The sequence below is a fragment of the Euphorbia lathyris genome, chromosome 4, assembly GCF_963576675.1.
Source record: "Euphorbia lathyris chromosome 4, ddEupLath1.1, whole genome shotgun sequence".
Classification (NCBI taxonomy): Eukaryota; Viridiplantae; Streptophyta; class Magnoliopsida; order Malpighiales; family Euphorbiaceae; genus Euphorbia; species Euphorbia lathyris.
The window spans coordinates 60205372-60221059 of NC_088913.1; the positions used below are offsets into that span (position 1 = coordinate 60205372).

Here is a 15688-nt window from a genome sequence, read left to right on the forward strand (position 1 = left end):
ACGTATATTTTTTAAGTTTAGTTAATGAAAAATGATTTTTTTTATGTACAATTTCATATTCCGACTATCCTCATTTTCTTTATAACGAAACTTGAAATTGTATCCATTAGTAAACATTAGATAAATAATGTGGGTGTAAATGCAACAAATGTTGTTGGAAATAGACCAACAAGCATTTTAATCAGGCTAGAATGGTCATTCTGTGTCTCTCTCCCTCTCCCTCCCGCTCCAGTCATCGGTCACTCACTATAACAGACGACTTCGGTCTCTCAACAAACTTTTTGGGGGTCAACAGCAGAGACGACGGCCATGGCAGCTCTACTTGGACCTCGACTAACCCTAGTTCTCTTCAGCTTCGCATTTCTATCACTTCTTTCCGGATCCTATTCTCAAGAGATCCGGATCCTCAACGCTGAGCGTAGAGTAAGCTCTCTACATCATTTCAATTGCTTCGATCAACATGCTTCTTAGTTGCCTCATCGAATTCCGATGCTTAAATGTCACATTGTTAGGCACCTTATCCGACGATTTGTTTTAAATATTTTATCATCTGTACTGCGTTTACACTTCAGCTTTTGATTCTCGAATATGGAGGAGAAAAAACGAGAAGTACAATTTGGGGCTTGAAACCAGTTTGGCTTTGACATTTCTAGTTCTGATTTTGCCACCAGATTTATTGAATTGTAAATTAGGGATGTAGTATGTTCTTTGGTGTTAAAATGAGCATTTGGTTCTGCCATTCTATATCTGATTATATGCATATTTGATTTCCTTATATCTGGGATTCATTATCAGTTGTGGAATTTATTCATCTGTTTACATGTTACAACTTAACAACTCTGAGGCTTAATACCATAGCGTATTGCCTGTTCAGATTCCATAAGTTGCTAGTGTTAGAAGTTTAATTCATAACGAGAATCAAAGAAATCCATTTGTTTGTAAGCAAACTACCTTTTGCATTGGTTTTGTATAAATTATACAGTTATTCTGTCAATGCAACATGCTTTTTTTATTATATGACCTAGATGTTAGATGAACCAACAATTCCTTATGTGTTTTTGATAATGGTTGCAGATTGACTTGACTTCGCATATTGTGAAGGTCTTCTTGACTCTTAAGGTATGTGTATACATGATCTTACTATCACTTTAATTGCCTAATTTACGAATTTTTCTTTTCTAAGTTTATTACTGTTAAATGGTGTTTTTTTGTTTGGATTGTTAGGATTTAGCCTAGAAAACTGTTTCTTGTTTGTGATGTTAGACATTCACTTATAACTTTCAGTATTTAACATACTCATGTAGCAGAGGGGTTTTGGCAATTAGTTCTTCTCAATGATTAGGCTGTATTATAATGATTGTAGTTGGAAAAAATGGAAAGATACGATTTTGAATAGAACCTTAGAATTTATGTTTTAATTTAAAAAAGCAGAATAAAGCATGTAAACTAACTGTTGTTTTCCTATTCGTACAAGTTAAGGAAAAGTCCTAGTTCTGCGTGAAAAATTAAAGGGCGGCTAAGGAAAAGTCCTAGTTCTACTTTTTGCTTAGCTCTCAGTTACCTATTTGTTTTGCTAGTAATACAAATCATCTTTGTTCTTCTTCTACCAGCAAATTAATTGTCAGTTGCTTAGCTGTTTCTTTAGATGGATACAAATGTGCCTCTTCTTTGAGGAAGGAGTTCTTTATTTTATGATCCATAGTAGTATGGTAAAAAAACCCAGGTCTTCCCAGAAGAATATGCCCAACATCTATCTATATAATACCACATAAAGCTTCATCTTCCAAAGTTGCATATCATGATGAATTTCACCAAGTATTGTGAAGTTTTTTGTTATCTCATGCTTCCTCTTAACCCACTCTGTATGGATGAGGATGTTTAATTATAGGAGTTTCAATTGTCTCACCTTTCACAACATCAAATACTCACCTTCAATTAGAGCTTCAGTTTCCTGTTTTTCTCATCATATACATTTGGATCTAACTGATCCTCAAACTTAGCTAAATTACCCTCCTTTGTGGACAAGCCAATTTTTCCTTTCTCCGCACCATTAGAATTTTGGACTTGATGTGTCTCCTAACTCCAGCTTAGTGCAACATTCATTACCTTTGGGCCATAATATAATTGGTTAAATACCTTTCTCATATTCCCAGTATTCCATTCTCTACCACTGCGCTCCCCATCAAGGACAGTCTTCTCCTGAAACAGTTATGAAATTGACAATTGATAGAAAATTTATCTTCTCCAATAGCTTATGTTCCTTAGCCTTCCCTTGAGTCCCTTTTAGTAACTCTTCCTTCTTCCCACGTGCTTATTAACTTTCCTTTTAAATAGAAGTTCCTTAGACAACAGATAATCGGAACTTCAGAAGCACTTCCAAATCACAATTAGTTACTATTAAATGAAACTGAAGGATTAAATCTGACTAGCAAGAAATAATGTAATACATAAACTAACTATTTTTGTCCTATCCATTCTAGTTAATTTAAACAGAAAACTGTTCATAATTATCTTTTTCTGGTATATTTATCCGATTAATCACTTCGAGGCTGATAAGACAGCCTTTAGGTGGCTCCTCTCCCATTTAAGATGTCACATATGTGCGAACGAAGAAGGATTAAAATAGCACTTTACCATCCTTAGCTGTCATTCTGTTATTTCTGCATTAGTTAATTACTGCTGTTTTTCCTATTTAGTTATTTGCTGTGTTTTCGTATTTAGATAAGTCTTATTTAAGGAAGATTAGAATTATTAGGGTGATGAAGTTGTTAGGCCAGCTATCCTTGCACAGCTGTGTAACCATTCCTTGTCCTTTTCCTTGCACAGTTGTTATGCTTTTGATCTATGTTGCACGGAAACAGACACCGGGAAACGTTATTTCTAAAAAATATAGCTAGGAAACGTAAGAAACATGGAAACGTTAATGAAAAAGAGTTTTCGTGCAACATAGCTTTTGATTAATGAAATCTTTCTTTCCTTCTTCTGAATTCTTATCTCTTCTCTCTCTGTTCTCATTCTTTTTCTTCCTATTCTAAAATTCTAGTTCGTCAGAATCCTAGTTCTGACATAAGATTTTCCACGTACACTAGAAATCAAACTTGAGATGTTCCTGAGCAATTAAAAGCTAACTAGCTAGTGAAACTGATTGTAATAAGAAAAATTTAAATGCTAAAAACCCTATTTTGACTTGGATGCTTTAATTTAACATCACATAGTGTTGAAGTTTCTTAAATCAAAAGGCCTACAGTTTGCATCCTTCTGTTGAAGTTGTTTTATGTTTGTCTAGGCTTTTGGCCACATGGACTTTGCATATGAGGTGTGTTAAAGATGTCAAAATAAATTTAGGCTCCTCACTTACAAGTTTTACATGTGAGGTATGTTAGAGATTTTAGTTTGAGCGTTCTTTGGTATTTGATATCTGCCATTGGCAATTTTTACATTTAATTTCTTAGTTAATGTCTCAAATTCAGATTATTAGAGTTGTACTCTCAATTATTTCGATTGGTCTAAAGCACATGTCCGTTTGGTAGTTCGTCTTAATACATTGATGTGCTTGTAAAGTTTTATTTCATTTTAGTTTTCATTTTATCTAATATCATTACCTCTCAGGTCGAGAATACTGGCACACCTACAGCTTCTGAAATCCTTCTTGCGTTCCCACCTGCTCAAGTTGATCATTTAGCTGCGGTAAAAGCACAAGCAGCTATAGGAAAGAAGAAGAAGCAGCGAACTTATGTCCATCTTGATGTAAAGCCAAAGGAGCTACCTGATGCACCAAATGGAACTAAATACTTCTCTATATCTTTGCCCAGCCCATTAAATTCTGGTGAAACTGCTACTTTAGAAGTTCTCTATATACTAACACATTCTTTGGAACCTTTTCCTGCTGAGATAAGCCAATCAGAACCACAGTTGGTGTATTACCATGATAGTGCAATGATATTGTCACCATACCATATTAAGAAGCAGACAACATTTATCAAGACACCAAGCAAAAAAGTGGAATCATTTACAAGAGTGGAACCTACGAACCGTGCAGGTCTAGAACTGAAATACGGGCCCTATGAAGATCGTTCTCCATATTCCTTTTCTCCTATAATTGTTCATTTGGAGAATAACAATCCATTTGCTGTTGTTGAGGAGCTTGTACGAGAAGTTGAAATATCTCACTGGGGCAACCTTCAGATAACCGAGCATTACAAGTTGGTTCATGCTGGGGCTCGACACAAAGGCGTATTCTCAAGGTAGGATTTTCCTATTTTCTCATTATAATTATATTGTTTATACCCTTCTGTAGTTTAGCAAAGCATTTCTATTTTCTTTCCTGGACTTATTTGTCTTTTACCTCCCTTGTTAAACGTTTCTTAAGGTGGATCCAAGATGGAAAACATTAGAGCTTCACATATATATGGCTCAACCTAACTAATCTGTTTCCTTAATCCATTTTTCATAGGACCAAACTTCTGTTATAGCAGCTGTTTGTTGTATTTCCACACATGTCACTTATCTGCTTTTTATCTTCTTTGTACTTGGTACCTGATTCAGTAGTGTTACCTATCTAAATATGACTGTTGAATATTGCTATACATTTTCATACAAGTATTAATTCTTAGCATGATTATGCATCAGTTCACTGTTGCATTTTTTAAAGTCCAATTACTCTTAATATTAACCTTCAATGGAGCTATGCCATGTCTTGAAGTGATCAGTACATTTTATGTTGAATTACATGAGCAAAATGATTGATCTTTTAAATATAAAGGACTGTAATAAATGTATGGCATGCTTGGCTGCTACTAGAGCATTCTTAGGCTGCTGTGACAGATATAGGACTGCTGGTATGGTCTCTATGTTTGCTTAACTGTAGGACTAATTTAATGAAAACTTTGTATAAATATGTGTATTGCTCTTAAGTAAATTGTGTTATGCAGTCTCTTAGATTACATGGTATCCCATGTATTTCTCTTCCTATTGACATGGTATCAAAGCCTAGTTGAGATTCTGATTATGATTTTGGTTCATGTTTTGGTTGTCTGAATTGAGTTTCTCAGATTGAATATGCTTCTTTTCCTATTATTTCTTTTGGATCTGCCCTGGAGAACAGCCACTTTTGGGTCTGCCCTAGAGAGCAGCCATTGTGGAGTTCTGTTTTTGTCAACACGTCTCAGCTTCCAGTCACTTCTTCTAGTCTCTGTCTCTGTATTTCCAGTGATAATCTCCAGTTACTTCATTTGGTTTCATCTTACTTAGAAGCTAGTTGTTTATGTCTTTACTAAAGCTTTGTCGGGTTACCTATATCTGTAACAAGTTGGAGATATCTATGCTCCAGCTTGAGGGGGAGTGTAATAAATGTACAACATGCTTAGGCTGCTAAGGTTACTGTAACAGCTATAAGGCTGCTGGTAGGGTCTCTATGTTTGCTTAACTGTAGGAGTAATTTAGGGAAAACCTTATATATATGTGTATTGCTCTTGTGTAAATCATATTATGTAGTCTCTTAGATTACATGGGATCCCATGTATTTCTCTTCCTATTTGCATGGTATTTTACAAGGACTAATAGCGTTTTAGGTCATTCTATCATTCATTAAGGAAGTTTGAAGGATAAAGTTTATGAGATGTGCATCTCTTTCTTTGCACATGCATGTTTAGGTTTTCTTTTGCAATTGTAGTTAATGTTCGTACCAACATTTTGTACCAAGTTGTAATATATGCATAGAATAAAATCTGAGTGATTTTCTTTTTCTAGAAGTGTGTGTGTATTATATACATCTTCATCTGGCCTTTTAATGCTGAACTTATGTTGGCAGGGTTGAGTATCAATCTAGGCCAGGTTTTAGTGGTACATCTTCATTCAAACACCTTCTAGCAAGACTACCACCTAGGGTGCATTCTGTCTATTATCGAGATGGAATAGGGAACATTTCATCATCTCATTTACGTACAGACTATCAGAAGGTATTATTTTTTTTCTCCCTTCTCTTTTCCCTATATGTTTGAAATCTTGGTTTGCCTTGATTCTCCTGCCCCTTTGCTTCCACCAGGGCAAGTTTTGAACAAAGTTTTGCTTGTATTTTCTAATTTGTACATTTCTACCTTGAGAAATAGTTTCTATTTCACATTTTAGAGAGCAATATTAGTTACTGGTAATGGGGAAGACTTGATATTCACAGTTCATGGGATAAGTATTTTATCTTCAAATGTGTTGACTTGACTCACATTTTTCTGAACAGTCAGAACTTGAAATAGAACCACGTTATCCTTTATTTGGAGGTTGGAAAGCTACTTTCGTCATTGGCTATGGACTACCATTGCAAGATTTCCTTTTTGAGTCTCCTGATGGAAAGCGTTATCTGAACTTCAGCTTTGGCTGTCCTCTTGCTGAGACTGTTGTAGACAAGTTGACAATAAAAGTGAGTTTATTTCCAGCCTAAAATTATTATATCCATGCTATGCATTTCTTTCGTTTGTTGTTAAACTCCAGGCTGCATATTATGAAGTTCCTAACATAGAACTTCCCATTTCAGGTTGTATTGCCTGAGGGATCCAAAGACCCTTCTGCTGTGGTTCCTTTTTCAGTGGATCAACACTTGGAGGTAATTAGCCATTCTACAGCAATTTTGCTAAGTCATTGAACTATGAACTTGTTTGTTGCTTGTGTATATAATAGTTGTAAGAGCACACAAGTGTGTTTTAAATTGTCCATTTTTACATAAATAATATAGTTTGGAGAATTTTGAACTTAAAAAAAAAAAGTTTACTTCGACGAGTATAAAGTGTATTTTCCAAGGTTGCATGTCAGTTAAAGCAGAAACTACATTGTATTCATCTATGATTTTATTGCTTTTGTATGCCTGTGTTCTGAGATGTCCTTCAAATTTATGACACATGCAGACCAAATATTCATATCTTGATGTTGTTGGGAGGACTGTGCTGGTTCTTGAAAAGAAAAATGTTGTTCCTGAGCACAATGCTCCGTTCCAGGTATTCTATAATCCCTGTACATATGTTTCCTGCTGTCATCATATAATAGTTTTAGATTATCATTTTTTCCAGTTCTGATGGATGTATGATCTTCAACCAATCCTTGTTCTTCTTGTTCTTATTTTTTTATTTTATTTTATGGCATTAATTTCAATGTATTAACACGTTATGAGTTTTGCAGGTGTATTACAGTTTCAATAAAATCTTCATGCTAGCAGAGCCATTGATGTTGGTATCTGTATTTTTCTTCTTTTTCATAGCTTGTGTAGCTTATTTACATATTGACCTTTCCTTACACAAGTGATAAGCTCCTCAACCTTTCGCAAATTGCGGATGTATTAGCTATCAATTGGATTGGGTTTACAAGGTGTCTGCACTCACCGATATGCTCTTAATTTCTGCTTTCTCGGAGCTTGGAATGGTTTCTTCTGTTTAATTTTATATGCAACAGAGACATGTAGTCAGGATATTTTTCTAGTTCAGAATTTTGGAGTTCAAAATGTGTAGTTACGAAGACTTTGCAGTTGGAAATTTTGTTTATCTATTAGCAAGAAAGTATATTCTTAAGGTTATGGAATGCATTGAATTTACAGATGAGTTTTCTGTATTCAGTGGGTGGCAGATTATTGATGGACAAAATTGTCTTTTATGTTGCATGTGTGTGGGCAAAGACAAATTAATCGACTATGTGAAAGTAGATTTTATTAGTATAAAGAAAAACAAAACAGGGACGATTATATATATGTAGTAAAGTAATCTATTTGTATGACAAAATAGAAAGTAGCATCTAAATTGGCAAAACAGATGAACTGAAGATGTATGAAAATTGAAATGGAAAGGAATATAGAAGGATTAAATGGAAGTGAGATGATGAGGATGAAGACGGATGGGAAGTCCGTTGGCCGGAATGGGGAGGGGATCAACTATGATGTTCTCTTGAGGAAGCAGTTTCTCCCATTTGAACTTCTTCACCAAGTTATGCATGAATACCAGAATCTCCAACCTTGCATACTCTTTCCCAGGGCACATCCTTGGCCCTCCTCCGAACGGAACGAAGGTATAAGGTGCAGGTCCACTTCCTTCGAATCTTGACGGATCAAATTTCTCTGGTTCTTTAAAACATTCCGGATTTCTATGGGTGGAATGGGTACTCCAGTACAACTTCCATCCCTTAGGAATGGTGAAACCACCATACTCAAAGTCGGTCATGGCTTCTCGAAAGGCACCTTGGAGGGGAGGAGCAAGTCTCATCACTTCACATGCTACGTTCCACGAATATTTCATCTTTCTTATGTCTTCCCAATTCAGTAGCTCTCCCTCTGCTTTTGCTTCTGTTATCTCCATTTGTTCTGCAAACACCTTGTCGTACACTTGAGGCAGCTCCGCAAGATACTTCACCACAAAAGTTACAGCAGCACTGGCTGTGTCATGGCCTCCAATCAACAACCCGAAAATCTTATCAGCTATATCGAGTTCATTCATGTACTCTCCAGCCTCATCTGCTGTTGTTAGCATATGAGATAGTATATCTTGTGTTGCTGATGCTTTATTCTCTGCAAGATCAATCTTCCTTTGTTTGATAATCTTAATCAGCTCCTTTCTCACTGTATTTGCTGCTTTGATCCCACGGTGAAGAGGTGTTCCTGGAAGATCAATAGGTATTGATATAATCCCTGCAGCCAAAGCATCGAAAGGCTTGGCGAACTCTTGGACTTGTTGGCGATCTTCCATGCTCAGAAATAGGCGACAAGCCAACGAAAACGTATACATTTTTGCAAGAGGGAAAACAATGACATCCTGTTTGTTGTCCCAGTCCAATGCAAAATGAGTCTTGGCAATAGAATCCATGATATGAATGTACCTTTGAAGTGCTTCTGGTTTCATAAACTGCGGTAGAAGGTTTCGCATTCGTATGGATTCCTCCTGGGAGGAAGTTTGTGTAGAAGAAGGGAAGATTTTGTCGACAGAGCTTGGCCACCAAGCAGTGACTAACTTATTTTCGTTGGAGAACAAGAACTTGTTCCCAGCAGCCCCACAAAAGACTGCGGATGGCTCCAAAAATATGGAGGTCTTAAAAACTTTACTGGAGAACATTTTCATTCTATCGAATATGAACTTCTCTGGTTCACCCTTTCGTCCGGTGCTTAAGAACTCTATGCTTTCGCCGATGAGTGGCCAACCGGTGTTGCCAGGTGGTAGATTACTTCTAGCTCGGCCGTTGAATTTGTGTCTGTAGATGAGGTATGAGATGCAAAGAGTGATGATGAGGACGCCAATGTGAAGAATTACGTCCATCTTCTTCTGTTTATCAATTAATTGTAACAAATTATGGTTTTGTTTGCTTCAAATCTGCAGTAAGGAATATGGTTTATATGGTGTTTTTTGAACAGAAAAGTCAGAAAGGAGTATCTTAAAATCTATTAAATATTAACTCAATCTTATTAATTTTATGAAATATATGTATAATCACTAGATTCTTCACTTTGTTCAGCTCCTCTTTTATTCTTAATTTCGTCCTCTTCCTCTCCTTCACTATCTTTGATCATTCATCACCTTTTTTATAGGTAATAACTTACAAACAATTAAAAAATACACAATCAGGGCAAATTAAACCGGTATGAACCACACTCAATTTCTCTTTTTTCCTTTTTTTTTTCTGATTTATTTAAACTCTTTCTCTCTCTTTTTTTATTATTCTTCTTGGACCATTTGATATTTAGCAACCAAAATAATTCAGTTGCTAAGTCACTTAGCTAAATATCAGCGACCAAATTTCATTGTTTATATGCAGACGTTTGAGATTGAATTTCGGTCCCAAAGAAAAGCCAATGAGTTTCACAACCGGATTCTGCTGAATTCAAGTCTCAAACTCTAGTAAAAACTAGGCTACCTTAACGGACTATGAGGTACTAATTCCGTTGGTAATTTACCGCCTTTTAACTATTGGAACTATTAATATTATTATTATATGAATTTTTAGATTGAAGGAAGCTATATTAAAATTAGCATGAGTAAGAACAAACGAAGGAGATTGAATATTGTTTCCATTACTTCCACGCTGGGGCAGAACTACAACGGAGGCTCCGACAAACCCCCGGATTTGAAGGAAAATAGCGAAAAATTAGATTTCGACAGAAAACACTGTCCCTGAACAAAAATTCCGTCCAATTACGTTATAGAATTTGCGACAAATTAGGCAGTACTGGCGAGTTTTCTGACTAAACGACCCTTGGAGTTTTTTGTTCTGCTTCCGTTACTGCTTCCATGGCTCTCCACCCCAGTAGCCTGTTTGGCAATTTCGACAAGCATTTACAAGGATAAAAGGTGAATGGACAATAAGAACAAATATTAATTTCACATTGTTTTTCTATTAAACACTTGATAGTAGAAATACAAAAGTGAGACAGAATTATATACATATTAAATAAGAATTTAAAGATGATGATCATTACCTGATATCAGATGTAGATCAAACTCACATAATGATCAAAATTTGCCTGCCAATTGAGACACACATAATTTTGGAGTATTGCCTCAGTTTATACAAAATAAGTTAGGATATTTAAGGATTTTATTCTTGTTAAAGATAATAAACAAACCTTAACTATCAATTTAAATTTTTGGTTCAATTGATATGGTATTAGAGCCACTTAGACCAATTGATATGGTTCAAATCTTGACAACCACATTTATTGATTAAATTTCAACACATGGTAAAATGAACTTGTGTTTTACACGCTTCAAGTCCATAGGCATTCACATATACAGACGTGCGTTAAGTATAATAATAAAAGTTATTATTGGTTTAAACTAATTAACATTCTAAGTCTACATCTCCTCTACAAATATATGATTATAGTCCCAGAGCATTAGCATTCTAAAGCAATTGGAACCTCCCGCAATGCAATGGTTTGGTAAAAACATCTCTGATCAACGGTAGAGATGTATTGTACTGCAAGAGATTTTAAGCTAACTTTAACTTGAACAAGATGAAAATCAGTTTTCCAATATTTGTTGCCGTTATGGAACACCAGATTCACACTTAAATAAACTGCACTCAAATGATCACAATAAAATAGGAGGAGAAACTACAAGAAAACCAACTTCGCGGAGTAACATTTGTGTCTAGCTGAGCTATGACGTAGCAGATGCAGTCGAATGATATTTTACCTTGGTGGAGGAACGTGAAACTGTACGTTGCTTACATGATGACCAAGATAGAAGGCATCTGCTTAGAAAAATGGCATACCCACTGGTGTATTTTTTATCGTCTTGATTTCCTTCCCAATTAGCATCCGAAAAATAGTATAATTGGCTAAGCCAACCGCCTCGATGCAGTGTCAGCCCAAACGAACAAGTCCCATTTAGATAACGCAAGATGCATTTGACAGCTGAAAATGAGATATTGAAGACTGCCGACTATATTTTTGTACATGCCTAGATCAGGTAACAAAACTCCATTCTCGGTGCTCAATTTCTCGGTTGGATTTGCCGACTCGAAACAGGTTTACTACTTTGCATCTTCGATTTCTCAAAGATTACAATTGGTTTGATGAAGAAAAAGTCCATTGGAGCTGTCAACTTCCACACCTAAAAAATAATGTAGTCGTCCCAAGTTCATAATGGAAAATTATGACTCCAAAAACTGAACGAGCTTGGCAATCATATTTGGATCATTCCCGGTGACTAGTAAATCATCAACATAGATCAAACAAAATAGTCGAACAATACCATGGTGAAAATAATACAAGGAACTACATGTCTTAAAGCCAAATAGAAATAGTTTAGATGTTAACTTTTCATGCCACATGTGTGGTGACTTCTTGAGACCATATAGAGAATTGTGCAACTTCCAGACATGTGGTTGTATCATATAAACTTTCTCCTGTAAATCATTGTATAAAAAGGCATTTGAAACGTCTAGCCGAGTGATTTTCCATTCAAAGGAGACAACCAATGTAAGGATATAGTAGGTTTAACCATATGACTGAAGGTGACACTATTTCTATTGTAAATCTCACTTGTGATTAATCGATAGAACCACACCAATATAAATACAACAGAGTTTTGGTTTTGGTAAGGACAGATAGTACGAAACCTAAACCAACCCCTAAAATGAAAAACCAAACCTAAACTAACTCTACCTAAGAGACCGAAGTTATACAGAGTCCTAATCTAGGTAGAAACGTATAGTGTAATCTTGGTGGGAACGACTCCCGTATCACAGTCCATAAGTCTACCTAAAAAAATATATATAATTTTAATAATAATAAAAAAAATCATATTTAAAAATAAATATTTAACATATAAATTAAATACAACAACAACAACAACAACAAAGTCTTAGTCCCGAAATGATTCGGGGTCGGCTAACATGAACCATCATATAAAACCGTGAAATCAAGTCGTGTCAGCGACACAAATTCGCTCCCTCCACTCCGTCCTATCCACTACCATATTTTCCTCAATTCCCAGTAAACTCATATCACTCTCGATCACCCTCCTCCAAGTTTGCTTAGGTCTTCCCCTACCTCTCACCACTACATCCCTTTGCCACTCTTCGGTTCTCCTAACCGGCGCATCAAGCGCTCTACGTCTCACATGGTCAAACCACCTTAGTCGGTTTTCTCTCATTTTATTCTCAATAGATATGACCCCTACTTTTGTCCTAATTATTTCATTACTCACCCGATCCTTTCTCGTATGACCACACATCCATCTCAACATACGCATCTCCGCCACCGACATCTTATGGATGTGACAGTGTTTCACTGCCCAACACTCCGTACCATATAACAATGCTGGTCTAATTTCCGTGCGGTAGAATTTTTCCTTCAATCTATTAGGCATGCCGGGGTCACAAATCAAACCCGTAGCACTCTTCCACTTCGACCAACCAGCTTTAATCCTATGAGCAACATCTCCATCTACTTCTCCATCCATTTGGATAATAGATCCTAAATACCGAAAGCAATCCGAGGCCTGAACAACTCTCCCATCTAGGGTGATTATCCCTACCTCCCTACTTCTATGGCCGCTAAACTTACACTCAAGATATTCTGTCTTACTTCGGCTCAACTTAAAGCCTCTAGATTCTAGAGTTTGTCTCCATAGTTCCAACTTCCTCTCCACTCCTTCTTTCGTCTCATCAACCAACACAGTATCATCTGCAAACAACATGCACCATGGTATACCATCTTGAAGTGAACTTGTTAGTTCATCCATAACAATGGCAAAAAGAAATGGGCTTAGTGCGGAACCTTGATGCACTACAATCGTAATAGGGAACTCTTCAGTCTTCCCAACACTAGTACGTACACTCGTGCATGCTCCCTCATACATGTCCTTTATGATGTCAATATATTTCCGCGAAATGTCTTTCCTTATCAAATCCCACCAAAGTACTTCCCTTGGTACCTTATCATATGCTTTCTCCAAGTCAATGAAAACCATATGCAAGTCTTTCTTCTTATTTTGATAGTACTCCATTAATTGTCTCATTAGATGGATGGCTTCCATAGTTGATCTTCCCGGCATAAAGCCAAACTGGTTTTCCGAGATCTTCACCGTCCTCCTTAGCCTTTGTTCGATCACTCGCTCCCAAAGTTTCATAATGTGACTCATTAATTTGATTCCTCGATAGTTTGCACAATCTTGGACATCGCCTTTGTTCTTATACAAAGGGATTAAGATACTTTCCCTCCATTCTGATGGCATCTTATTGTTTCTCCAAATTTTGTTGAAGAACGTCGTCAACCATTCGATTCCTCTCTCTCCCAAACATCTCCAAATTTCAATAGGGATGCCATCGGGTCCTACTGCTTTCTTCAATCTCATCTTATTTAATGTCATTTTGACTTCACTCTTTTAAATTCTCTGCAGGCATTCATGATTTATCATATCATGAGGGATACTTATATCTCCAACATATTGTCTATGATCTCCATTAAATAAGTCATCAAAATAGGACCTCCATCGTTCCTTGATATCCTTATCTCCAACTAGGACTTTCTGGTCTACATCCTTCACACATTTAACTTTTCCGAGATCTCGCGTCTTCTTATCTCTCATCCGAGCAATCCTATATATGTCTCTTTCCCCTTCTTTCGTATCCAATCTTGTATACAGATCCCGATTCACCTTTGCTCTAGCATCTCGTATGACCTTCTTTACTTCCCTTTTAGCCTCTTTGTATTTTTCAAAATTCTCGTCACTCTTACATTTCCCTAATATTTTATAGGATTCTCGCTTACTCTTTACTGCTTGTCGTACTTCTTCTGTCCACCAAGATGTGTCCTTACCCGATGGCATGCTACCTTTAGATTCCCCTAGAACTTCCTTCGCTACTTCCCTTATACTATGCTCCATCTTAGTCCATATCGAATCTATATCTAAATCCATATTACAAGTCCAGATATCCTTTTTGGTCATCTCATCTACAAATTTTTGTTGATTCTCCCTTTGCAATTTCCACCACTTAATCTTAGTTTCTACTTGTGGTGTTTGTTTTCTTATACATTTCCTACTTCGAAAATCAAGCACCACTACTCTATGTTGGGTTGTCGTACTCTCACCAGGGATCACCTTACAATCAATATAACTCTTTCTCCAAGCACTCCTTACTAAGAAGAAGTCAATTTGGCTCGCATTACCGCCACTCTGATAAGTCACTAAGTGGGATGTTCTCTTCATAAACCATGTGTTCATGATACTAAAGTCATAGGCTGATGTGAATTCCAAAATATCATTTCCTGCTTCATTCTTATCTCCAAAACCATACCCTCCATGAACACTCTCAAACCCATCTCGCCTAGAACCCACGTGTCCATTGAGATCACCCCCCAGTACCATTTTTTCATCCCTAGGAACCTGTTGCACCACTTCCTCTAAGTCCTCCCAAAAAGCTTGTCTTATAGAGACATCTAATCCTATTTGTGGCGCATATGCACTAATGACATTCACAACCTCATCCCCTATCACTAGCTTAACACTCATAATTCTATCGCTCTTCCTAGACACCGCTACTACATCATCAATATACTCCCTATCAATAAGAATACCTACTCCATTTCTACCCTTATCCTTTCCTGAGTAACAAAGCTTATAACCCCAAGGAGCTATCTCTCTAGCCTTGGCTCCAACCCACTTGGTTTCTTGTAGACACATTATATTTATTCTCCTCTTCATAACATCTACAATTTCAGCTAATCTTCCTGTCAAAGAACCTATGTTCCATGTCCCAAAGCGTAACCTACTACCCTTACCCCTACCCCTACCATTACCGTGGACTAGCTTATTTACCCGCAACCCTTGCATATTTGACACCACCCCCGGGTCTTGGGGTGGCGCGCCGGTTCGGGGCGACGACCTAGCAACCCTTGCACATTTATCACTACACCCGGGTCTAGGAAGTGCAGCACGTCGCTGAGTAGGGAACGCCCCAACGATATTTATATTATGGTTCATGTCATAAGATGTGGCTAAATTTTACGCTGGCCGCCACAAACCTACCGCAACCCTCCTCCTTTGTCCGGGCTTGGGACCGGCTGTAAAGGCCACCAAGTGACCCTCACAGGCGGAGTTAACATATAAATTAAATAATTAACATTAATAGGGCCTATTGGACCACTCAAGCCCGTACTATGTTTATAAATTTCAAACCCGCTCAAGAAATAGGTGGACTTTAACGAACCTTAGCCAGACCG

General features: G+C 37.0%; 2 protein-coding genes across 2 annotated transcripts; one reads left to right on the forward strand and one right to left on the reverse strand.

Moving 5' to 3' along the window:
• Positions 1 to 214: 214 nt before the first annotated feature.
• LOC136225880 (dolichyl-diphosphooligosaccharide--protein glycosyltransferase subunit 1B) lies at positions 215 to 7580 on the forward strand. The gene is made up of 8 exons (XM_066014019.1): positions 215 to 423; positions 1075 to 1119; positions 3610 to 4244; positions 5810 to 5957; positions 6233 to 6412; positions 6527 to 6595; positions 6894 to 6983; positions 7165 to 7580. The coding sequence occupies exons 1-8, from the start codon at positions 310 to 312 to the stop codon at positions 7285 to 7287; spliced, it is 1404 nt and encodes a 467-aa protein (XP_065870091.1). The 5' UTR covers positions 215 to 309; the 3' UTR covers positions 7288 to 7580.
• Positions 7581 to 7835: 255 nt separating this feature from the next.
• On the reverse strand, positions 7836 to 9278 carry LOC136225879 (beta-amyrin 28-monooxygenase-like). The gene has a single exon (XM_066014018.1). The coding sequence runs from the start codon at positions 9276 to 9278 to the stop codon at positions 7836 to 7838; it is 1443 nt and encodes a 480-aa protein (XP_065870090.1).
• Between the last annotated feature and the right edge of the window lie 6410 nt (positions 9279 to 15688).